Source organism: Verticillium dahliae, genomic scaffold (genome assembly GCF_000150675.1).
Source record: "Verticillium dahliae VdLs.17 supercont1.19 genomic scaffold, whole genome shotgun sequence".
NCBI classification, from domain to species: Eukaryota; Fungi; Ascomycota; class Sordariomycetes; order Glomerellales; family Plectosphaerellaceae; genus Verticillium; species Verticillium dahliae.
In genome coordinates, this window is record NW_009276939.1 from 439,536 (window position 1) to 462,428 (window position 22,893).

General features: G+C 57.1%; 9 protein-coding genes across 9 annotated transcripts; all 9 read right to left on the bottom strand.

Annotated features, from left to right (window-relative positions):
- Positions 1 to 1,731: 1,731 nt before the first annotated feature.
- VDAG_08195 (uncharacterized protein) lies at positions 1,732 to 3,907 on the bottom strand (the record flags this gene model as incomplete). Its single annotated transcript, XM_009657572.1, has 2 exons — positions 1,732 to 1,974; positions 2,432 to 3,907. 2 exons carry the CDS (start codon positions 3,905 to 3,907, stop codon positions 1,732 to 1,734), a joined length of 1,719 nt encoding a protein of 572 aa, XP_009655867.1.
- A 490-nt stretch (positions 3,908 to 4,397) lies between these two features.
- Positions 4,398 to 5,642, bottom strand: VDAG_08196 (acetylornithine deacetylase; the record flags this gene model as incomplete). Its single annotated transcript, XM_009657573.1, has 1 exon — positions 4,398 to 5,642. One exon carries the CDS (start codon positions 5,640 to 5,642, stop codon positions 4,398 to 4,400), a length of 1,245 nt encoding a protein of 414 aa, XP_009655868.1.
- A 594-nt stretch (positions 5,643 to 6,236) lies between these two features.
- VDAG_08197 (uncharacterized protein) lies at positions 6,237 to 6,740 on the bottom strand (the record flags this gene model as incomplete). The annotated part of the gene is made up of 1 exon (XM_009657574.1): positions 6,237 to 6,740. One exon carries the CDS (start codon positions 6,738 to 6,740, stop codon positions 6,237 to 6,239), a length of 504 nt encoding a protein of 167 aa, XP_009655869.1.
- A 261-nt stretch (positions 6,741 to 7,001) lies between these two features.
- VDAG_08198 (uncharacterized protein) lies at positions 7,002 to 8,052 on the bottom strand (the record flags this gene model as incomplete). The annotated part of the gene is made up of 6 exons (XM_009657575.1): positions 7,002 to 7,048; positions 7,097 to 7,135; positions 7,185 to 7,386; positions 7,441 to 7,508; positions 7,567 to 7,674; positions 7,731 to 8,052. 6 exons carry the CDS (start codon positions 8,050 to 8,052, stop codon positions 7,002 to 7,004), a joined length of 786 nt encoding a protein of 261 aa, XP_009655870.1.
- An 821-nt stretch (positions 8,053 to 8,873) lies between these two features.
- Positions 8,874 to 9,269, bottom strand: VDAG_08199 (uncharacterized protein; the record flags this gene model as incomplete). Its single annotated transcript, XM_009657576.1, has 2 exons — positions 8,874 to 9,119; positions 9,213 to 9,269. The coding sequence occupies 2 exons, from the start codon at positions 9,267 to 9,269 to the stop codon at positions 8,874 to 8,876; spliced, it is 303 nt and encodes a 100-aa protein (XP_009655871.1).
- A 267-nt stretch (positions 9,270 to 9,536) lies between these two features.
- On the bottom strand, positions 9,537 to 11,166 carry VDAG_08200 (phthalate transporter; the record flags this gene model as incomplete). The annotated part of the gene is made up of 3 exons (XM_009657577.1): positions 9,537 to 9,881; positions 9,955 to 10,943; positions 11,013 to 11,166. 3 exons carry the CDS (start codon positions 11,164 to 11,166, stop codon positions 9,537 to 9,539), a joined length of 1,488 nt encoding a protein of 495 aa, XP_009655872.1.
- A 2,644-nt stretch (positions 11,167 to 13,810) lies between these two features.
- VDAG_08201 (D-lactate dehydrogenase) lies at positions 13,811 to 15,648 on the bottom strand (the record flags this gene model as incomplete). The annotated part of the gene is made up of 3 exons (XM_009657578.1): positions 13,811 to 15,406; positions 15,432 to 15,476; positions 15,535 to 15,648. 3 exons carry the CDS (start codon positions 15,646 to 15,648, stop codon positions 13,811 to 13,813), a joined length of 1,755 nt encoding a protein of 584 aa, XP_009655873.1.
- A 1,655-nt stretch (positions 15,649 to 17,303) lies between these two features.
- VDAG_08202 (uncharacterized protein) lies at positions 17,304 to 18,392 on the bottom strand (the record flags this gene model as incomplete). The annotated part of the gene is made up of 2 exons (XM_009657579.1): positions 17,304 to 17,506; positions 17,585 to 18,392. The coding sequence occupies 2 exons, from the start codon at positions 18,390 to 18,392 to the stop codon at positions 17,304 to 17,306; spliced, it is 1,011 nt and encodes a 336-aa protein (XP_009655874.1).
- Positions 18,393 to 20,748: 2,356 nt separating this feature from the next.
- VDAG_08203 (sugar transporter) lies at positions 20,749 to 22,330 on the bottom strand (the record flags this gene model as incomplete). Its single annotated transcript, XM_009657580.1, is given in 5 exon segments — positions 20,749 to 21,085; positions 21,143 to 21,354; positions 21,418 to 21,862; positions 21,880 to 22,096; positions 22,132 to 22,330. 5 exon segments carry the CDS (start codon positions 22,226 to 22,228, stop codon positions 20,749 to 20,751), a joined length of 1,308 nt encoding a protein of 435 aa, XP_009655875.1. The 5' UTR covers positions 22,229 to 22,330.
- Positions 22,331 to 22,893: the final 563 nt, after the last annotated feature.

The window sequence follows — 22,893 nt, forward strand, 5'->3', positions numbered from 1 at the left end:
TCCCCCATCTATCGGATCGAGCTGAACCCAAGATCATGTAAACCCTACCAGAATCGATAGCCGACCCGGCACCCTTGCCGTTGCTGCGCTCTGGCGCTGCTGCTACCATGTACAACTGGGCGGCGGGAAAAGTCATCATGAGAAAGATGGGAGATTGGTGCCATCACACATCATCTTGGCCCTCGCCCATAGCTCCCACGGCTGATGGCGATAGCTGTAGTCTTGACAGTTCAATTGAGTCAAACACACGAGGAAAACAAAGCGGAATGGGCAATGATCTTCAACGGCACTTGGGAGTCTCACCCAGTCGTCACCAGAGTTGGTCCAACAACATCGAGCAACATGAGACAAGCCCACTGTTGGTGTTTGTCGTCACAAACATTGTCCCCCTTCGTCTGCATAAGATTCCTCGTCCTCCTCCGTTGTCCAGTGCCACCACTCCATATCGAGCACGCCACAGAACGCCGCAGATGGGTGCCGTCCATCAAAATCACCCGGTGCAATTGTCTCGAGCCTCTCTCTCTACCCTTTCTTTTCCCCCGGACCACCTCGCCCTACAACACCCCCCAACCGCGGATCATTCAGTCCCGGACCGAAGAAGCAATTCCGGCACTTGTCCTCGCCGGACACGACGCTAACGGGAGCTTGAGGTCAAGGATAGGGAGCCGCGCGGTGGATGCTCCCTAGTGTTGAGCCGCTTGCCCAGCATTTCCATACCATCTCCCCCAAACTCCACTGGGCGGCCCGCTTATCTTTCGGCCCGTTGGGTTTGAGGGCGTTCGTGAGTCGCGTCGTGGTTGGGATGACTGTGATTATGATTCAGTCAAGTCTCGCGGGGTTTAGGATCCAGGGCTCATCTCATCTTTCCTCTTACCTCAATTACCTGTGTGCATCGTGTGACCGGGAGAAAACCAGCCATCCTGTGCGTTATGTTGTGCGAGTTGCAAGAGTCTGTGCTGTGGGCAACGGACGTGCCGACTTTTCCCGGCACGCCCTGCGGCTCAGCTACCAAACACACGTCGATTATTTTCTTCTTCTCCATTGTCCACAAGTGCGTGCATAGGATCAACATGGCAGCCGTTTGTTTCGCGCAGCACGCTCAGATGGCGTAGGTGGACTGCGTTTCGATCTTCGCCGGCGTTTCCAAGACGGGGTGTCACGCAGTACGAGACTCGACAAGCTCCATCCGCCACAGAAGCAAGGGGACGACACGTCTCGAGAGGGGCCCGCCTGCGTGTGCTGTCAGCCCGTCGCGATGGCGCTGAGTCGGTGGGATTGTGTAGGATCTGACAGATTTTGTGGCGACGGCGTTGTCGTGATTACTTTCGTCGAGCGAGACAGCGAGAGCCAGAGTCAGAGTCGGTTCGTTGGCATACATGACGAGCTTTTTTTTGTTTCTCCGAAAACCACTTGGTCAATTGAGCTGAAGAGAAACTTTCCGTCAAGCTGTTTCATGGGCTCGTGAAACCTCTTGGCTCAAGAGGTGGTGATGCCGTGAGCGCTCACCTAATGGCACCGAGCGTCTGCTCTTTCGGGCTTTCCGCCACGTTGCTGACGTCGGGCGCCCTGATCCTTGTCTTTGCACCCCTTGCTTGACGTTTCGTCGATTAACTTACGAGAGGCGTTGCTGGTCGCGCACTGCCCAGTCTCCAGGGTTTGTTTTCTGTTGACCAACCTCGCGCACTGGACCCTTTCGCGGCTTGCGCAGTTTGCCTGTCCGTACAAACGTGGCTAGGCTTTTGGCTTTGCTTTTGCTGCGTGCGCCGGAGGTCGCCACGAGGTGGTACCTCGGTGTATCCAGGTCAATTGTGTCCCTCGCATGAGGTATGGGATCCTTGGCCCGCTAGTCGAACCATTTTGATGGGCTCTGGGTTTTTCGCCGTGGCTTCTCGGTGAGGGAAGCATCCTCGTGCCTTTACTACCACGTGTACCGAGCTTTGCAGCCGCGAGTGGAATGGACTTGATTTCGTCGACCTATTTCAGGAAGATTCGAACGCTATACAATTCTGGTAATTATACGCGGTTGATACGCATAGACATGTCTTCTAGCCGATTTTCCAACGCCACCCCTCCCTTGAACCAACATGACCCTCAGCCGCATCGGTCAGCAAGTGGACGTGCTGCATGATCACGACCCATCCCTGGCCGTGGCACCTTCGAGCACGAGGGCGTGGCTTACACGCCACATCACGAGAGCCTCAACATGAAATGGGTTACAACCTATAGTGTGACGTCCAATCTTAACATGGATACGCACGCCACCTCACGGCAGCCTAGACTTCTCCTCCGTCATCCCCCCCGGGCCTGGCTCGTACAGAACCCCTTCATTGACCGTTGCGCGCGCAACGTCCTGGTATCTGTACTTGAGCCATCTGTCCCGAATGTCGTAAGAATAAATGCGTGTGCAGGCTATTAAGCATCTTCGACCCACGATCTGGATGAGGTCGTAGAATCTGTTTTCGTCCGACTGAAGATAGACCTCCAGTCGAAGAAGGCCTTCATCATAGTGCAGATCAATGTCGTCGGATGAGATGAGCTCCTTGTTGAACAAGAGTCGCACATGTCGAAGTCGAGGAAACCGGCCAGCGGCGCGCGCGTCAAAGAGCTCCTGGGCGTGGGGCAGGACAGGTTTCCCACAGGCGTGAATCTGCAGGAACTCGAGATTCTCCGGCAGACAGTCGACCATCCTCGGCGAATCTTCGACGACTTCGGGCAGGTTGTCGTAGTTCATGTTCTCGTTCTCTGGAGGGTAGGGGTTGCGCGTTCCCGTCAAGGCCTGCATGCCGGCGGCCAGCTGCTTCAATGCCGTCAACCTCCTCAGACCAAGGCCCATGACAAAAGTCTCTGGATTTCCCCCGGTAGGCCAGTCATCTTGCGTGTTGATGTGCAGGTACTCCAGCGAGGCGGCATGGCGGACCATGGCCTCGACGAGGTCTCGCGGCTTCATCTCCTCGTCGTACATGTGGTACAACCCCATCGTATACTCGAATGACACCAGGGCCCTCGGCACGGCGGTCATGGCTTTGAGTACCTTTGGCGTGATGCAGGACGACCGCAGGATGATCTCCTCTACGTTCGAGGACCGCTTGGGCAAGTCTTCAAAATCGCCGGCGCGGTAGTCTTCGCCGTTGCCTCGCACAACCTCGAAGGACCGCAGGCTTGGAATTTGAAAGGCCTTGGCGAATTCGGAAAACGACAGGTGCCCATACTTGAGCTCGCCCGATTCCATATACAGCTCCTTCAGGTGGCGTAGCGGAGCGTCCACCTCGGCTGAGCTGCCCGAGCTTGTTGAGCCCTTTGCGCTCCTTTGCCCTGCCACGTGGATGACGCGCTTGAGTACCTCCGGTTTGAACGATTCTTCCATCAAGAGGACCTCGATATTGGGGCACGCGACAAGCAGCAAGGCGACTTCGGCGTCTTCAGACAGCTTCGCCAGCCCCGCCAGCCACTGGAACCGCCAGAGCTTCCAGTCTTCGCCGTCCGCCTCGGTCAACGTGCGCTCAATCAGGCCTATGTAGAGAGCCAATTCCTTGCCCTTCGGCGCCCTAGACTTGCTCAGCCGGCCCCAGCCTTCGGAATTGAGCTGGCCGAGAACCACGCACTTGACGTGTTGGGCGAGGTGCGGCTTGGTGATGGTCACGTAGCGGACGAACTGCATGGTCCTGGCGGTGAAGCGGTCCAGATCATCTTCGAGGCGGCTTTCTCCGCCGAGATAACGAAACGTGTGCACTGTGAGGTTGAGCGCGACATCGTAGAGCTTTTTGCACGTCTTGGCGACGGCGTGGATTGACTCGATCGAGGGCAGGAGATGATGGAGGATGAGGAGTTGGATCTCGGTGCTGAGCTGAAGTATATGACAAGTCTTGGTGCGAGCTTTTGCTTCCTGTGCGCGCGTTGTCACCGGCATTGCGTGTTGGTCACTTGGTGTTGTGAAGCCGCACGGCGAGGGAACTGCTCCTTTCCGATGAAGTCACGAGTGGGGAGAGGGTCACGATGGTTATATATGTACTTGATGGCGTTGAAGCTAGCGTATTCGTCCTGCATAATTGATTAGGCAACCGTTAGGCCGGCCATTGAGAGAATGCCGCGTCTTGGTGGAAGGATTCCAGGATTCCAGACGGAGCCAAGGATGCGTGAGCTGACATCATGATGGAGCAAGATGACAGTCGCTGTAGACTGCACCACAAGCCTGATCATGCATACCCTGGCGACGCGAGAGATTTCACCGGCCGCGTGATTATGGCGGAAGAATCGACCTCATGGGCTTCTTGCTCAAGTCTTCAGAACGTGACTTGTGAATGATTGCGAAGAGTGAAAAGGCAGATCTTTGCCCTCTACTCAGCAAGTGCGAGCAACTCAACGCGTACAAATCTTATCCTAGCCTTCTATGCATGCAACTAAACCAACAGATCAAGCAGACTTCGCGCGATGACCTTGGTTGCACGCCTCAGATCCTCAAGCTGCAACCGCTCGTCCGCTCGCTTGGCATGCGATTCGAGCACCGTCCGCGGGCCGGCGCCGTAGATAACACCAGGAATACCCGCCTCCGCATAGAGTCGCACGTCGGTGTAAAGCGGCGTCCCAATCGCCGGAGCGGCCTCGCCAAAGACACGCTCAGTGTGCGTCTGGATAGCTTCTACCAACGGCCTGGTCCCTGGCAGCGGGCGCATTGATTTGGCGAGGAGGAGTCGGCGCAGATCTACGGATACGCCGGGCACACTGGCTGCCGCTCCCTCAATTGTCCGACGAATCTCAGCCTCGACCTCGATGGGATTTTCCTCGGGAATCATGCGCCGATCGAGCTTGAAGGTCACCTTGCCGGGTATGACGTTTGTGTTTGTACCGCCCTCGATACGCCCCACGTTGAGATATGGGTGCGTGATGCCTTGGACCTCTGATCGTATCTCGCGGTACTGCGCATTCAGCGCGTAGAGCGCGTTGAGGATCGCCACGGCCCCCTGCAGCGCGTCGACGCCCGTGTCCGGGATGGCGGCATGGGCCTGCTTGCCGTGGACCGTGACCTCCATCTGCAGACAGCCGTTGTGGGCGGTGACGACTTGGTACGAGAAGCCCGCGGCGATGAGCAGGTCGGGCTTGGTCAGGCCCTGGCGCATCAGCCAGCCCGGACCCAGCTCGCCGCCAAACTCCTCGTCGTAGGTGAAATGCAGCTCGATGGCGCCCTTCAGCGCGGCGCCCAGCGATTCGACGGCGCGCACCGCAAACGTGAAGCTCGCAAAGTCGCTTTTGCTGACGGCGGTGGCACGGCCGTACATGACTCCGTCTTCCACGACCGCAGCGTACGGGTCGCGGGTCCAGCCCTCGCCGGGAGGCACGACATCGCCGTGAGCGTTGAGGGCGATCGTTCGGCCGCCAGGGCCGTAGCGGCGGCGCACGATGAGATTGGTGATGGACTCCATGCCGTAGGCGCGGACCTCTGCTTCCGGCACGGGATGCCGCTCGGCTTCGAGGCCGAAGGTGTGCAGCAGGTCGGCCGTCAGCTCTGCGTGGGGCGCATTGTTGCCTTTGGGTGTGTCCGTGGGCAGACGGACCAGGCTCTGGAGGAAGCTGATTTCTTCATCAAAGTGAGCGTCGACCCAAGCGTCGAGCCGCTGGTGCGAGGCGGAATCGGCAGCGTCGCTCATGAGGATGATTTGAAGGTGTGGGTGAGGGGTAATTATTAGAGTCGCAGCACATGTTCGGCCCGAGCCGACTTTCAGATTTACAGGCGCTGAATTGGCACTGAACACTTTAATCGGCGATAGACCGGAGCTGGTTCTCGATCCAGACCCATCAACGGATCTCTACTGTCAACCCCTATCACCCATACTGGTGTATTGAACTCTCGGTGCTCAGACGTGTACTGGAGTATCTCTATAGACTTCGAAATGAGTCTGCCGACCCTCCGCGCCATCAATACTCTCTCCTCGTTCCTCCCTCTCGAGCAGCTTCGCGACGCAGCCGCTGTCAATCGTTTCTTCGACTCCCTCCCCCAAGCCCCATTACGTCTGCGCAGACCAACCACCGTTTCGACGTCATCGTCCTGTGCGGCTCAGCCATCCTGTCCCTAGGCGAAGATGTCTTCTCGGCCCTTTCGGGAGCCGATCCGGTCCTGAAGCAACGGTAGGTCGAGCAAGCGAGGGTCGCAGACGGAGAGTCTACGGACGCGAACCTAGAAATCCCGGACAACAGAAATCTCATCCTTGTCATATGCGGCGGCATTGGCCACTCGACGTCTCTCATGTACGCTGCTGTACGCCGACATCCTCGCTATCGCGTTTGGCCGACGAACTTGACAGCCGGCCACCCGAAGCGCGTGTCCTACAGATGATTGCCGAGCGCTGGTCCGGACTGTTGGTGAAGACGCCTGACGATGGTGACTTGGCCGTGCCGCAGGAGGCCTTTGCACCGACGATCATAGTCGAGGACAAGTCAACCAACTGCGGCGCAAATGAGCTCGAGACCAAAGCACTTCTTGGTGCAAGGGGATTCACGTCTCCGCGGTCCATTGTCGTGGTACAGGATGCTACGATGAGCAGGCGTACTGCGGCATGTTTTGAAAAGGCGTACGAGGGGATCGGGAAGGAGGGGCCTGTTGTTGTCGCATGGCCGACTTTTGTGCCGGTTGTCACGCTCAGCCATGCATCACTCGAGCCGTCCAACAGTGTTGATGATGGTGCTGCGCATTTTGAGTTTGATGAGGCTGGTCCGACGGGTGTGCGGAAGGCGGGATTGTGGGACATGCGACGATTTCTGGATCTACTGGTGGGAGAAATCCCGAGGTTGAGGGATGATGAGAACGGTTATGGACCTAGGGGAAAGGGATTCATCGGACATGTGGATGTTCCTGTGGAAGTCGAGGAGGCTTGGACAACATGAACTGGCGTGCTGCAGATCACAAACCGGTAAGACTGGGGTTCCGTGTATATAGCTACAGAAACGATGGTCAGAATTGGACTTTGCTCTTGATTCTGTCCATGAGCTTGCTACCTCTATCTATGTTGTCAATCATCAATGGGCAGCACCGTTCGTCCACCTTCTTGTATTTGCTCTGTGCCATGTTAGTGTCGTTGAGTCCAGCGAGCCGTGCAGTGCTTACCATCCAGGTACTCCAAAACCTGTCCATAGTCCTTGCAGACTTGAAATCGTCAGCAGTCAGATTCATCTTCGGCACGCGGGTCACTCACCATGAAGTCCATTCCACCCCCCGTCCTTTGCCCCCAAATCATCGGCGTCTTCTGGGGTGTGCGGCTCCAAAGCGACATCCCCGGAACACATGATGCCCTGTCGTATGTAGTCTATGCAGTGTAGAAAGTGAGCATGATAGTCTGCCGGCAGCTCCGCGGTCCTGCTTTCCGTCACGCCGGCGTAGACGCGACCCATCATAAACTACACGATGTGTCAGTGTTGCGTGTCGGCTAGTGCGTGACGCCATGAACTGACCAGACAGTGGAGCTGATGCGTCATGGACGTTGTCGAGAATGTCTCGCCATCGCCGCGATGTGCGTTCCCTGTTTGATCATGAGGCAATCTCGCCGGGCAGCGAATACTTGATGAATCTCCACGTACCTGGCAGGAGGGACTGCCACTTGTCGACCGTTTGCTGTTCAAAGAACTCTGCGGTGTTATTGGGAACAAATGAGGGATCGGACTCCCACTTGATCACCTTCGTTGCGACTGTTCAGGTTAGTGTCAGTCATGCGAAGCAGTAATGAGGATATGAAGCAGCGAACAATTTGGTGGACGGTCAGCAATGAGGTCCCCGCCGACCTGTCGTAATGATGCTGAGGGTGCCCCTGCGACTTTCCACAGTAACACCATGGACAAGACGACATTAAACAAGATCAACCCGGTATTGATGATCCAGCGGTGTCTCCGCCACCGTGCCGACAGAGATGATGCTGATCGTGGGCTGGCAGGCGGGTCTAGGAGCACATCAGGCCATTCGCGGTCCTTCTCATTCAGCAACACCGACTCGACTTCAGTCGCGGACGATGACTCGTCGTGCTCGTCTCTGGGCGAGAGGTCCTGGTAGGTCAGCGGTTGAGAGTCCATGGTCGGCTCCGGTTGCAGGATCTGTGGTTCGTCTGTACTTGGTCGGACCGGAAACTTGGGTCTGCGGGAAGTCTTGTCTGGTTGAGGTAAGACAGAGCTTCGCAGCTTCAGCGAGAGCTGGGGGAGCTCGCATATCAGACCTCCTGGTTGATGTCGCATCGGCTCCACTTGGCGGGATGTCGCGTCTCGGACCTCAGACGAAGTAGGGGTCATGACACGAAACAACGACCTCCTGATTTTTTGAAACAGCTGTCAAATGTAAATATCGACAAGTTACGGGGATGGAGTTGAACAGAATGTTTCTTTGCTGACCATGACTTACACTGAAGCTCAAGATTATCATCCAATTTTCTGCCTCTCGCTCTCCGCGTAGTACACACCAACCCATATCGCAAAGTGCCTCGCTGACAGCGTTTCTGATGAGTAAACCTTGCGCAGTCAATCCGTTGACACGCAATTCGGCATTTCCTGGGGGGTTTATCAAACAAATTGGACTGCCTGCACCCAAGACATTTGAACCGATAGCGTCTGGGAAAAACATGGGCTTATAAAAGCCGGCAAGTGTCGTACCTGGCAAGACCTTGTATGGCACTCGACTAGATCCGACCCTTGTCATTTCGTCTTCCCCGTAAGTGGTAGTATACGACGTCTTGCTCGATTGGTCGTCACTTCGAAAGGTTGAACCTCGCCGCTGCAGACTTTCTATCGCCATCGTTCCCTGGATATGAACGGGCCATCATCCAACGAGCCACTGTCTCGATCTGTTGGCCACGGGACCTGTCCATGTCTATGAGGACCTTTCGCATATCATAGGTCAATTGTCAGCAACGCCCAAACCTTCGCTTCGCGACTGGCACGTCGTCTGAGTCGTACGTACGTAAAGCCAATGACTTGCCATCCCAGCATGAGATCCGGACAAGATGTCCGAGGTAGATGCTGCCTGGACCCCCAAACACGTCAAATAGAGTGGGTTCCGGCCCACTGTATAGAAGTCTCGAGTCCTGGCAGTCCGTCGACATGGCCTCGCCAACACAGCCCGTCTTGTCGTAGAAGGCAATGCCTAGACGCTACGGTTCGTGCAAAACACGCTATTAGGTCCTGATCGATGCGGAGCCAGATGATAAGCCTGCATCATGGCGACGCGCGGGGGGAAGACGTACGGCAATGCCAACCTCCCAAGCCTCGACGGCACCTAGATCGGCCAAGCATGCAGACATCGGACAATCAACCAAATCTCCAAGCCATGGGCCCCCGATACCAACATCTGCGGCGCACTGAAGGGCTTGTACGCCCCTTGTTCCAATAGCAAGGCATTTGTAACCTGACGTAGTGCCACGATACGCACTTCAGGCGATACCTTTACAGCACATAATAGCAAGCAGACCAAGGCAGCACTGTCAATCATGATACATTCCGAGGCACGAAGCCCCTCCGCTAAAGACTTTTGATCGCTACGCTAAAAACAAGTCATGCCGTCGTTCAAGTTACACATCCTGCTGCAGGTCCTTCTTCTTCTCGAGACCCATGGCCTTGTTCATGACCTCATCAGGGTCGCCCGAGGTGGCGTCGAGAACCTCGAGGTTGCCATTCTCATCACGCGCACCTGTGCGGTAACCGGCGTGGCTACCGTACATGTACCAGGTGAAGCAGGTCATGCAGGCGGCGACAATGAGGAAGGCGAAGATGGTCCAGTTGCCCATGGAGTACATGGGGCCGTCGACCTTGGGGAACAGGAAGGGGGCCGAGATGCCGCCACAGTTGGAGATGGCGATCATGCCGCCCGTGGCGAGGGCCGTGGCTGTGGAGCCGGAGACAGTGGCCGTGCGGTGCTGAGTCTTGTTAGTGGATCGACCGAGGACAGCATGTCGAAGCGAAGCGAGCACGACAGGGGCAAAAACTTACAGCGACAAAAGGCAGGACAGCGGCGTTGGTGCAAGCAATGATACAGACGGCAAAGTAGCGCACACCCCAGTGACGGACGACAGCGAGCAAGAGGTAGCCGGTGCCGACGAAGACGAGAGCGCCAATGACGTGGCGCGAGCGCTCCTTTGTCCGATCCGAGTGCAGACAGTTGCTGATGATGACAATCATGGCGACGACGTTGGGCGGGACGGTGAGCAGCTGGGCGTTGTGGCCCGAGAAGCCGAGCGAGGCAACAATGGTGGGCGCGAAGTAGCCAAAGGCGTTGAGAGAGTTGGCCATGAGGAAGTACTGGCAGGCAAAGAGCCAGAACATGGGGTTCGAGAGGGTCTCCTTGGCGACAGTGCTGTCCCAGTGCTTGTCGGTCATGGATGGGGCGTAGGGGCCGAGGCGCTTGACGGCGAAGGCGCGCTCCTCGGGGGTGAGCCAGGCGGCGGTCTGGGGGTAGTCGGGGAGGTAGAACCAGATGAGGACGCCGACAATGACCGAGGGGATGCCCTCGAGGATGAAGAGCCACTGCCAGCCGTTGAGACCGCCCTTGTTGTTGAGGAAGGAGATGGCCGTGGCGAGGAGGCCGCCAAAGGCACCGGCGACGGCGACGGAGGACGCGAAAATGGCCATGCGCGTGGCGCGCTCGTCGGGCTTGTACCAGAAGCAGAGGTACATCATGATACCGGGGAAGAAACCAGCCTCGGCGAGACCCAGGAAGATGCGGACGGTGATGAGGCCGCCGTAGGTGGAGACGGCAGCGGTGCAGATGGTGATGATGCCCCACGAGACCATGATGCGGGAGATCCAGCGCGAGGGCGAAAAGTACTTGAGGAGGATGTTGGAGGGGAACTCCATGAGGACGTAAGGCACGAAGAAGAGGGCGACAGCGACATTGTAGCGCTGGCCGGTGAGGTTGAGCTGCGTAACAATGTTGTCTTCGGGCGTGTCATTGTTCAATGTGCGAGCGTTTCCGAGGTTCACTCGGTCAAGGTAGTCTGAGATGTTAGTGGAGGAGCAAAAGGGCCGTTCTGGAGACACAGGCAACATACTCAGAAGGTAGGAGACGCAGACCCAGGGCAGGATGTGAAGATCCTGCTTGCGGACGATGCGGCGCTCCATGGCCTTGTCGGCGAGGTCGACCGTCTCGAGGCCCGGAATGTCGAGCGAGGGGGCGGGCGACCACCATGCCTTCCAGTCAACCATGGTGGAAGGTGGGCGATATGCGACGACTGAGTGGGTGGGTGAGTTGCTGAGCGGCTGACCGAGAAAAAAGCCCGATCCAAGACGGGGGGCGTAGATTGTGAGAAGTCGTCGTTGAGAGCACTAGCCTGAGCACGAGTAACTACGAACGTCTTTTGATTCAACGGGGCCTCTGGCAAGCTTTTAAGTCGTCTTCTTCTCCCTCATGGAAATATATCCGGCTCTCTGCATCGTCTAGGCCCCCCTCCCCCTCCACCACCGGCCTCGCTTCTTGGCCGCAGAGCCGGAATAAGACAAGTGGGTCGTATCAGCTCGGAGACTGGGGACGGGATCGATATCTGCCATGTCGGGCCTGGGTGCGCGAGAGAGAGAAAGAGAGAGAGATAAGGCTAGAGAGGGGGGGTTCCTGCGGTAGATGGCAGCTTCAGCGCCGCCAATGAGGGTAGCCAGCGGCCGCGGAAGCCAGTCAGACTGGTGACAGCAAGGCAGGCCATAGCTTCATCGGCAGCGTGCGCCGCCGGGCGCTGGGGAAAGCCGTCGGGGGCGGCGGGCGTGGCTTTTCTCTGGAAGGGAATTGACTTTGGTCGCGTTTCTGGACGTGTTCCTTGGGTTCGAGGGGTCACCCCCTAGGACAGAAGACTCGCAGGGCAGAAGCAAGACTCAGACGGCAGAGTCGTTGAAATGCCAGGCCAATGAGAGGCTACGGAGGCGCGAGATAAGGATGGAGTAACGAATCCGGGGATGCTTCGTAACTGGCTGAGGAATGATTTTCCATGGTCGTGACTCGCGGGGAAGCACAAACAGGGTCTGGTCCCATGGCAGCCATGTGCCGGCGGGTCAAGCGCAGAGCGGCGCTGAGAGGTGGCATGTCGACGTCTCCGAGGACCGGCGAGTCAGAAACAACGAATTGTCGATGATATGCGGGATCTGCAGACACAGCAGTATTACTCAAAGAGCGGGTCTCGTCTTTTTTGTTTCTGCTGGATGCCAAGGATGCGTCCCTGGCTTGCCTGGGAGGCAGGCGGGTGGTCAAGTTGCAGCGCAGGATGGGTCGATGTCTGGAGAAAGCGGAGCCATGTTGCGTTTCCGAGCCTTTGGGCCGAGGGCTTTGACAGCGGGAGATGACAAGTCGATGGGCGTTGATGAGTTGATGGGCATAGTTAGAAGCGAGAGACAGGGAGATGCAATGCAGAGACGAATTGGTGATGCTTGTTCTTGTTTTTTTCTCCTTCGGCTTTGCCGACTCGGTTGGAGGCAGGCAGGATCAAGCCACCCGCCGCCTTGCCGTTTGCCCTTGCCGCTTGTCCATGCCGCTTGCGCTGCCATTTGCCCCTGCCCCTCGCCCTGCCCCTCGCCCTGCCCCTCGCCCCTGCCGCCATTTGCTCCTTCCAATGTTCCTTGGCCACATCGGTACGTACCTGAAATGCAGCTGGCTCCTTCGTTCATCCTTCCCTCAATGTTGATCTACCGCCAACATCAAAGCACACTTGACCAACCTCGCCCAGCCGCTTTGATGCTGACTCGACCGACACGTATCGGTGCCATCATGCTGGCCGACGACCTGGCCATCAGAACGCCACAGAGCTAGCATGCTGTGAAGACCATCAGCCTTTCCCACGACTGGATGATCACGACTGGCCGTCAATGTTGGAGTCGGTTCGCAGGGATCCCCGCTTCTGGGATGCATCCGAAATCATTACCAGCGATCCCCAGACCAGTGAAACGCAACGAGCGGATTCGTTGTGTGCCAGGGAACTTCATCATATCAAGACAATCATGTTCCCGACTCGGACTACCAAAGATGCATCGGAATCTTACCTACTCAACCAGACCTAGATGCTGTCCAGATAAGAAGACCAAAGTCGAACGCAAAGCGGTGGAAGAGTCAGACCTGTACAGACAGTCCAATTTCGTTTGTATCCAATAATGCATCCCTATGGCCTGCGCTGTTTGGTTGCGCGAGAATGATCCAAGACGGATATCACAACGACTCGAGGAAGCACGCTCTCCAGTCCCGATATGCCCCGGCATCCCCACGTTGCGACCAACGCGAAGACTGCTCAACCCAAAGCAGCAACTACTTCTGATACGATGGACCCTGTTCATGCCTTCGGACGGGGACACTGCAGGCCTAATTTTCAATCATCGCCGGCTGGAACACAGGCACACGGATGGGGAGCCATTTTTTGGACCAGCAAGACCAAACCAGGCGGCTGGCTCCCTTGATACAACCCTGAAATCATGCACGCCGCGCACGTCCCGTCATTCCTATCATCAAAAGGTCGTCGTATTCATGTACGCAGCTGCAGCCGTTCTTATCTCGTGCCTGAGTCATGTCTGTGGCGAAAGACATGGCCTATGGAGGTATCTCGAAACCATCGAACACAAAGAAAGAGAGCATAACAAGTCGTCGTCCGCTGCAATTGAACACCAGACACCAGCGCAAAACGACCAAAGAATCCTAATCCGGGGATTTCTCTCCCCCCACCCCAGATAGCTATACCATGCTAATGTACTGACCCCCCCCCCCCCACGATATCATCAATCTTTCGAGAAGACGCACTCCAGTGCCCGCCCCCGAGTCAGTCTTTGTTCCTGATATAGCAAGATTGTAACCTTGCCCCGACCTCCCGTCCCGAGCCACTGGTCAACGTCCGTCCGTCTCGGCAGAAGCCCTCCCGACTCTTCGCGGCATCATGCCGCGCACCCACAGGCCAACCTCGGTCAGGGCCAGGTACAACCCGGTGAAGACCCAAAACGTCATGACAACGCCGAATCCGCCGGCGAGCCTCGCATCGACGATGCGAGACGTGACGACCTCGCGGGCGGCCTCCCTTGTCGACAGCCACCCGTAGATGGGTGCCAACTGACTAGTCTGACGATACAGCGGCGCGCGTCTCACCGGCGGCACCAGTTGTGCCAACTCCTTCTCGCGCTCCTCGATCGTGTCGGCCATGCGCCACGCCACCTGGTTGTTAATCTTGTCCCACGTCGCTTCACACGCCATCTCCCTCGCCCGTCTGCCCATCTCCTCGCGCGCACCTCTATCCTCGGCGAGCCCCATGACGCGGTCGACAAACCCGTCCAGATCCTCCGCCGGCACGAGGTGACCGCACTGGCCCTCGTCGATAATGTCACTTGGTCCCCCCTCGTCACGCGCCACAACAGGCACGCCGCTGGCCATCGACTCGAGCACGACGAGCCCAAATGTCTCCGTTACGGAGCAGTGCAGGAAGATGTCGCCCGACGCGTACGCCGTCGCCAGGTCCTCCCCCGTCTTGAATCCGGCAAAGACGACGCGGCCCTCGTCACGCAGCGGGCTGTGGAAGAGCGCGTGCACCTCGCGCTCGACCTCGCGGTTGCGGTTACCGCCGACGACGTACAGCACAAACTTAAGCCCGCGCGCCCGCAACGCCGCGGCGGCCCTGGCGAGAAAATCAAAGCCCTTTTCGCCGGCAACGCGCGACACGCAGAGCAGAATGATTTCGCCGTCGGGCGCGATGGCGCGGCGTAGGGCGTCGCTGCGGCGGCCCGGGCGGAAGAGGGCCGTGTCGACGCCGCGGCGGAGGACGTCCATCTTATGCCGCTGGACGCCCTGGGCCTCGAGGTAGCGGCGCACGAAGCGCGACGGGTAGAAGATGGTGCGCACACTCTCGTGGCGGAAGAGGTAGCTCTGCACCATGGCAAAGGCGAAGACGGCGACGGTGCTCAGCGGGTGCGGGAACAGGATGGCGCAGTAGCCCGCAAGGTCCGTTTGGAAGTTGCAGATGACGGGCACGCGCTTCTCCCACGGCTGCTGCCGCATCTGCAGCAGGACTTGGAACCCCAGCGAGGCCGGCGACGCGAGGTAGATGAGGTCTGGCGGCTCGTCGGCGCCAAAAGTTCTTGCGAAGAGCGTCGTCACGCGTACGGGATAGACGACTGATAGTTCGGGGTTGAAGGGCAGTGGGTAGCCGTGCAGGCGGACCTCAACGAGAGGATCCTGGCTGTTCTTCTTGTCGTCGTTCTTGTTTTGATCACCACTGGGTCCTGTCAGAGTGGTTCCCTCCGTGTGGTTCAGGGGCGCGACGACGGCGACGCGCGCGCCGTGGGCACGGAGGTGAGAGACGAGCATGAGGGTCGTACGGCTAACACCGTTGACGGGGCCGAAGGACTCGGTGCAGAGGAGGATGCGCTTGCCGATGAGCGAGGTAGGGAAGACGGCGTTGTCGTGGGGCGAGTAGCGCGGCGGCGCGGCGGCGTGCTTGGGGAGTAAGGGGGACGTGGACATTGTTGTTGCGCTGAGAGCCTGACGCCGCTCCCTTGTTGTGCTTCTTGGACGAGGGCAGTCAGCTGGAGGAGTTGATCAAGCTTGCCGTTCCCAAAACAAACGGGCTTGAGTTCTGGGGAGTGGTATTTGGCGGGCTTGCGGCGGATGCGCTTGGTTGTGTTGGCGGTGTTGGAGCTTGAGCTTGAGCTTGTGCCGGTGCTGGTGCTAGAACTCATGGTGAACAGTAGGAGGGGGAGAAGGAGAGGGAGGTGTTTGATGCTAACGTCAAGAGTGTGCGCAGGCTGTGCCCAAGATATCATGCTTCCAAGCCAGGCCATGTGACGGTCAGCAGCGCGTCGTCTCGTTCTGGGCACTGATGCTTCGCAGGATGGCACCGTGGTGGGAGACGTGCATGGCGGTTGGTCAAACTCACTGTCGGCAAGTGAGGTAAGGTAGGTCACGTACAGTGATGGAGGGGTGCCATGTGGAGGGGCTCATGACGAGGGGGGGGCAGAGGGGGAGGGGCAACCAGAAACAAGGGTCGTTCTGGGGTTAGCTGGGAACATTGGGGGATCGGGTGGCGCGAATCGCTGGAACACATGGGCAAAGTGACAGGGTCCGCAGTGAACGATGGCCGAGCTCTCTGCTCGCGTCTGTACCTTGCCGATGGTTCTGAAGGGGTGGGCCCTTAGATCGACCTTGACGTCGTGATGGCTTCACTTGTGGGGTCACCGAGATGCGTGTCGCTACGACCGCGCCGAATTGGTCCAGAGCAGTGCTATCACGATCAGTATACGATGAGTATACTGTAGCCATTGATCTTGTGAGCCAACAAGAGAAGGCACTGGTCTTCATAGCTGGCGGCAGCATATTTGTTGAAGTGAGAAAGGACTGGGAGGTCGTGAGTCCTCGTGGAACTATATTCCGAAATGGCACCCTCATCTCATCATAGATTCTGAAAGCAGGCAGAGATTTCTCGACTTCCCTTCTCACCACGTTCTCAGTCTTTCCCTTCTGGCTACGCCCAACAACTCGCCCGTTGATCACGACTCGCATCGCGTGGCTGTGTTGAGGAGCCAATCAGAAGCCGCGAATACTGCACACTCTCGGCTTCACGTCCCTGGCTGGGCACACTGAACCCCAACGACCATTGTCGTGAGCCATGGTTGCGGCCATTCTGCTCGGAACCCGGCTCGAGCGTCACTCCTGCTGTGCTCGTTGTTCTGTCAATGCTCTTCGAATGACATTCCCTCGTGTGGGGTCTGATTGGACGCCAATCGACGTTGTTGAGAGCAGCATACTGCTAGGGCCACGGTCATCGAGTCGGCTAGGGATTCATCGGATGCCGAAACCATGTCGATCGTGCGGATTTTGTCGGATCGCAGTCTGCGCATGAAGGACAAGCGAGCAATGCTGACGTCGGGGATAGACCAGCACACAGCCCGAATGCAGTTGGCTTGCCCTCGGGAGTTCATTGAATGTTGCTTCTAAGACGTCTTTCATGCCAAGATCGGAGCCGTTGACCTTTCGTCAAGGAGTCAAACGGGCGGGCCGACGAGTGCCAGAAATTATCGAAACCTTGTAGTGCAAAGTAGCCCAACGAGCTCACGCAGGTTCTGTCACAAGATCCAAGATTTGACAATCAAGCAGTAAATTGCTGGCGAACATGTCTTCTTATCGGGGCCGCTAACATTAAACTATATCAAGCCCGCGAAACAGCTATCGAGGCCCGTCGATTGCCGTGCAAGAATCAACACCACGAGGCGAAGCCCTCTCTATCGTCATGAAACGATGATAAAAAAAATACATACAATAAGAGACAGTGGTATCAAGGAGTGGTGCAACGCCGATTTCATAACCCGCCGCCGACAGACACGCATGGTCGCAATCATCACCAACCCATCCCGAGCAGCATGCCCGCCCCGACGACAACGGCCCACGTCGGACCCGAGACGCGCCACGAGTAGGATGCCGCCGCCGTCTGCGTGAAGCTCGGTTTCGTCGCCTCGACCCTGACGTTGGCGACGAGCGATTCCTTCTCCGGCTCATACCGCTCCGTCGTAAAATTGCACGACGCAAGAATCGCCCTCATCGCTGCCACCAGTTAGCTTCGTGCCTTTGTTTTCTCTTAAGAGGATTGAGTCGCAGTCGCGGGAAGGTGGGATCACTTACGCCCCTGATCGCCAGAGACCTGTTCCAGACAGTCGCCGCACAAGCCGGCCACGCGCCGCACGTTGAAGCTCGTGTTGCTGCAGATGCACGCCGTCTCGAGGTCGCTTGCCGCTTGGCGGCCCTTCTGCCCGGGCCAGAGGTTGCCCGCGTCGTCGACCATGTCGCCGACGTTGCCGTTGAGGCTGTTGCTGGGGGCGGGGCCGGCGTCTACGCCGTCGCCGGCATCTGCCTCATTGCCCACGGGCAGCGGCACTTGCGTCGACGAAGCCGTTGCGAGGGGCGTCGACGCTGGCACCGAGGGAAGGATTGGCGTCGCAAGGATGGGGAGGTTGGGATTGAGGTTCGTCGGCGTCGTTGTTGGTCGCAGATCGAGGACTGGTAGCGTTGGTGCCGGAGCGGCGGGCGTGACGGCCATCGAGGGCACGCCCGTGTCGGCTGGTGGCAACGGCGTCGGTATTGTCTTGAACTTGCCGATGGAACCGGGGATGAAGATGACATCGGCCGCTTGTTGATTGTTTGTTGAGCTGGGAACCGGTGCTGGTGCTTGCGGTTCTGGATCGGCCTGACGCTTGGCCTTTGGTGCTGATTGCTGCTGTTGTTGTTGTTGCTGCTGCTGCTGTTGTGGGCTGAATAGTTTCCGCCTCTTCAACTTGCGCAGCTCATCGGTGCCGTCGACATCGCACTTGTAGCTCAGCTCGACGATAGGGCCGCACATATTGGCACAGGCGAGTGGAACATCATTTGGCGTCAGCTCCTCGGCCACGCTGAGGGCGGCGAGGAGCAGGAGAGAGGCTGTCTCGGTCCTCATTGTCTGGTCGAAGGAGCTGTTGGAGAGCGCCGCCAGCCGGTCGAAGCCAGACCGAACAGTGGCGACGTAATCAGACCCGGAAGCAAACGCGTGATGCGTACACGATGTTACGTGGTAGTGGTGATCTTGAGTAATGTCAAGATCGTGAGGATGAACCCAGGGGCGATGGTAATCAGCGGAGAGGGGGGGGGGGGGGGCTGGAAGGACCAAGAGGATCAACGTCAGAACAATAAGTTCAATGACTATAGGGTGACTAGGATGAAGACGTCGATGATGCGGACTGTCTGGGTTTGATGTGCAGCAGCTTGCCCTCTCCCCTTTGCCTGAGCCCCCGGACTCTCGAGGAGCTGCTTCGAAGAGTCTGAAACGCGAGCCATCTTGGTTGGGCCTCCTCTCTCCGTCGGCACGGGCACAGAGCACAACCCCTTCTCCTTCTCGAATGGTGTGGTTCTTGAGAAATCGGCCTTATCGTCGTCCGATTGACCGCGTGTGGGCATACTCGGCCGTACACCCGAGTCCCAAGCAGCACAAGGGCACGGATCTGGGCCCCCGACGCCGGCGATGGGATACAAATCCGGTCGACTTGTGCGGCATGTGGTGAGAACAGACGGCTGACGCTGCTATTATGGGGACCTGATGGGCATCTACGGGGGCGCGATTGGAGGCTTGGCCGTCTCGGAACCCCTGAAAGTTCTCTCGTGGTGCGACGGAGCGCTGGATCCCAAGGAGCCCTCAGTGCCCTCAAGGGCCATTTTTGAAACACGGCCCTAGAGCTCATCCTTCGCCAATCGCGTCGCGAGTATATCAGACGTAAGGGGAACCTTTGCTGCTCCTCGAGGCAGCCATTGTTTCCTGGAGGTCGTGGTCGGGCGCCGTGAGATGAAAAAAGGTGGCCGACATGGCGTCTTGAATAGAAGTGGTGGATGGCAAGCTGTTTGTGTGCGACACGATGCGGACGAATGTCTGCTCGTCAAGACTCCGTGAAACATTCCCTATCCCCCTTCTCCTGTTCAACCTGAACCAACCTCGTGCAATGAGATCGACAGTCGACGGCCTTCTATCCGACCACATGGCCGGTTCAAAGACCACCCAGACAACTGGGTTGTTGGTCGACCGACCTCTCTCTCTCTTGCGCGTTGCGAATGATTCAGAGCCCTTGCTCTCTCCTCCAAAAGAGTGTCCTCCTTGCGCATGAACCTGGGAGCCACGATGACCCCCTCAAACCCGCCCATATCGCTTACTCCCGTCCCCGCCGCCCTCAGTGCTCATCAAACTACACGTCAAGTCACGTCACCGATCCTCTGATCTCTGCCCCTTGCTTTGCTTCTGGTCGGACATGACTTTCATCTACGTCTCTCGCTGACTCTCTTGGATGACGAACCGACTTGCTTCTGGAAGCTGGCTTGGCTACGTGTGTCATGCATCCTGATCCATCCGATGGGGCAGGCTGGTACCAAACTCCAGGCTTGGCCTACCATTCTGCTGGCGCATCACCCACTAGAGTCGAGTCAACCACGGCGTCTGCGCTCGCCGAACCTCATGCCGCCAACCAAGTCCCGCCGCGACTTTTCAGTTTATGCGCTCCGTCGGCTGCCATGACGCCGTGCCGACGCTCGTGGTGTTTCTTGGGGCCATTGACCTATAGCGCCCACGACCCTGTAGTCCAATTCATCGGCTTTCGTCCTGCTTCGGGACGTGGCGCTCAAGTCTGCTAATGCGTGAAGTTTCGTCCAGCACCAGCAGGACCTGGTAATTCTCTAGCAAGCAGACGAACAATCGAAGTTATCGCCTTTCTGAAGATGTGCCTAGGCTGTCACTGCAGTGTCTGCTGCACCGATGGACTGCTTGCCTGGTCTTCATTATTCATCCACTGTAAAAGGACGTGCTGTTGCCGGACAGGCCCGCTTACACGAGACATGTCTTGGGTGTAGAAAACAGACAGCAGACTACATGAAACCAAGTTTCGCGAACTTGAAATTCAACTGAAATGGCACGAAATCCGCCCTTCAGCACATGAAAGAGGTTGGACTTGAGACCGTCATCCACCGACCTTGTGCTGGCTACCTCCGAGGACAAGGCTTCCAATTCCAAGGTTTCTAAACTTCCCATCCTTCAGGCGTCCGGTAGAGGGATATTCTTGTTCACGACACCAATGGCATTCTCAGATTGACGAGGCCGCCAAGACCCAGTGTGTTACAGGGCCGAGCCCCCGGTAGATCTGTAGGAATGCTAGGGACCCAGATGGCTTGAGGTAACACGGTTCCATGGTTTTTTAGACTATGCACATCAACCAGACCGACCGCAACGACGGGTGAATTGTCTGTCGTTTCTTGGTACACGCTTTTGCCCTGAAAACTCAGGCCATCTCCTTGTGATCAACATCGGCTCCCTTGATAGCCATGACGGCATTCTCCGATATGGTGGCAGCCTCTACGCCGTCGAAAATAACGGACATCTCCTTCAGAGAGAGACCCTTTGTTTCCGGGTAACAGAAGTAGACGGTGCCGGTGACAATAACCAGAATGACAGCAAAAAAAATATAATATTTCCACCCAGTCGCATCCGTCGCAATCGGGTTGACGAAGATGTTGAAAAAGATGGCAAAGTAGGTCGACAACTGCGTCAGGGCAATACCACAGGCGCGAAGCTGGTACGGCCAGATCTCTGCGTGATACGAAACCACGAGGGGTGTGCTGCATCACTGGTCAGACAATAAGTTACAGCCGCTACAGCACATGGGTATGCCTTACAAGGCGAGATCGTAGAATCCGTAGTAGATGTAGAGGAACGGCACGACAGCCAGGCCGACGGAGCTCATCCCCGTCTGCGCAAAGCTGCTGGACAAGCCCGAGATAATAATGTAGCTGATCAGCATGCCACCTGAACTTAGCAGGAAGAGCGGGCGACGGCCAACCCTGTCGACGTTGACAGCAGCCAGCACGGCGAAAAAGAGGTTCCAGATCTGCAGGCATCCATAGATAAGTGTCTGGTGTGTCACAGATATAATGCCAACACTCTGAAGTACGAGGGCAAGGTAATATGGTACGACGCCGACACCGTTCCAATGAGCGAATATACCAAGCATCACCGAGATGAAGGCTCGATGGCGATTCCCATTTGTCGCGAAAAGCTCTGCCCAGGATGTGGTGCTGGCCGCGTTGCTGTCGGCTTTGATGGCGTTTGCTACCTCCGCCATTTCAAAGTCGACCAGACGGGAGTTCACTTCTCCGCCAGAGTGAAGCTCGGTCAGAATGTTCTTGGCTTTGCTCGTCTGGCCTGTGGAGATGAGGTAATGAGGCGATTCGGGGATCAGCAGGACGCCAGGGAGGACGACAAGGGGCACAGCGACCTGCAGGAGCGAAGGGATCCGCCACGCCCAGTCAGAAGCATAGTTGCGGGTACCACAAGTAGCCTTCGCTGCCAGCGTTGATCCAATATACCGTCCACAGTTGTACAAGACGTTAGGAGAACTCTATGCGAAGGATACGCAATCTCTGTGATGAGGAGGGGGGCAAGACCACCCCACCAGGCACTTGGCTGACCCAAGAAAAAGCGACTGATGACGAAGCCGGCGACGTTTGGCGTGAAGGTTTGTAGAAGAGCATCAAGTACCAGAAAGAAGTAACCAACATAGAGGCCCTTCATGCGACCCCGACGATTCGCGAAATAGACCACCATCGGGTAGGCCAGCGTCGAGGACAAGGCTTGAAACAGCGTCGATGAATCCCAAACCAGGCACCTTTGGGATGATTCATGAAGTTGAACCACTGTGGTAGCGCCATGAGACCGTTCATCATACTGCCGTCGTATCCGTTTGCTGCCACCAGAAGACACATGCAAAGACAGTACTAGTTGAGGCGGAAAAGGTGGCTCTTTCTGTACCACGCTACTCCATCTCTCGGTATGAGCTATGCCAGATCGTCGCCAATGGCAGACTTTTTGGGCTTTGGATTGTTTGATTTACCCAACATTGTGACGCCGATGACAGTGCCAAGCTGTGGATGGCTCAATGAAGAAGGAACCGACAGAAGTGAGAGAGGTAGTTGGCTGATGCGTGGGTGAGCGCCTGATTTAGTTGTTGGCTTCTCGATGACTGACGGAAAGACTTCTTGGTCATATATATCAACTTCACTCGGCATGTGAACAGGGAAAATCGAGCGTGGACTATTTCATCCCCGATCACACCATGTACGAGATCCGGGGTGCTAGCGGCCACCTGGGGAAATCTGGGGTAGTAGTGATGCGGACCGCGCGGAGTCTCGGTCACCTCTGCAAACGAGGAATATGACTCGCTCTGTCGATACTAGTGACGAATCCAGCTGAAAGCCTACATGTAAGTCTCATCTGCAGGGCGCAGTGGCATGTTTGCGTAGTTGGGATGGGCCCAGCTTTTGACAGTGCCGATTGGCTCCTTTGTATCAGCTTGGTCTTGTTCTAATTCCCCCGTCACGGAAAAAGATTCCGGTTGCCATTGGCAAGGTCTCGCATTAGTCACTGCAGG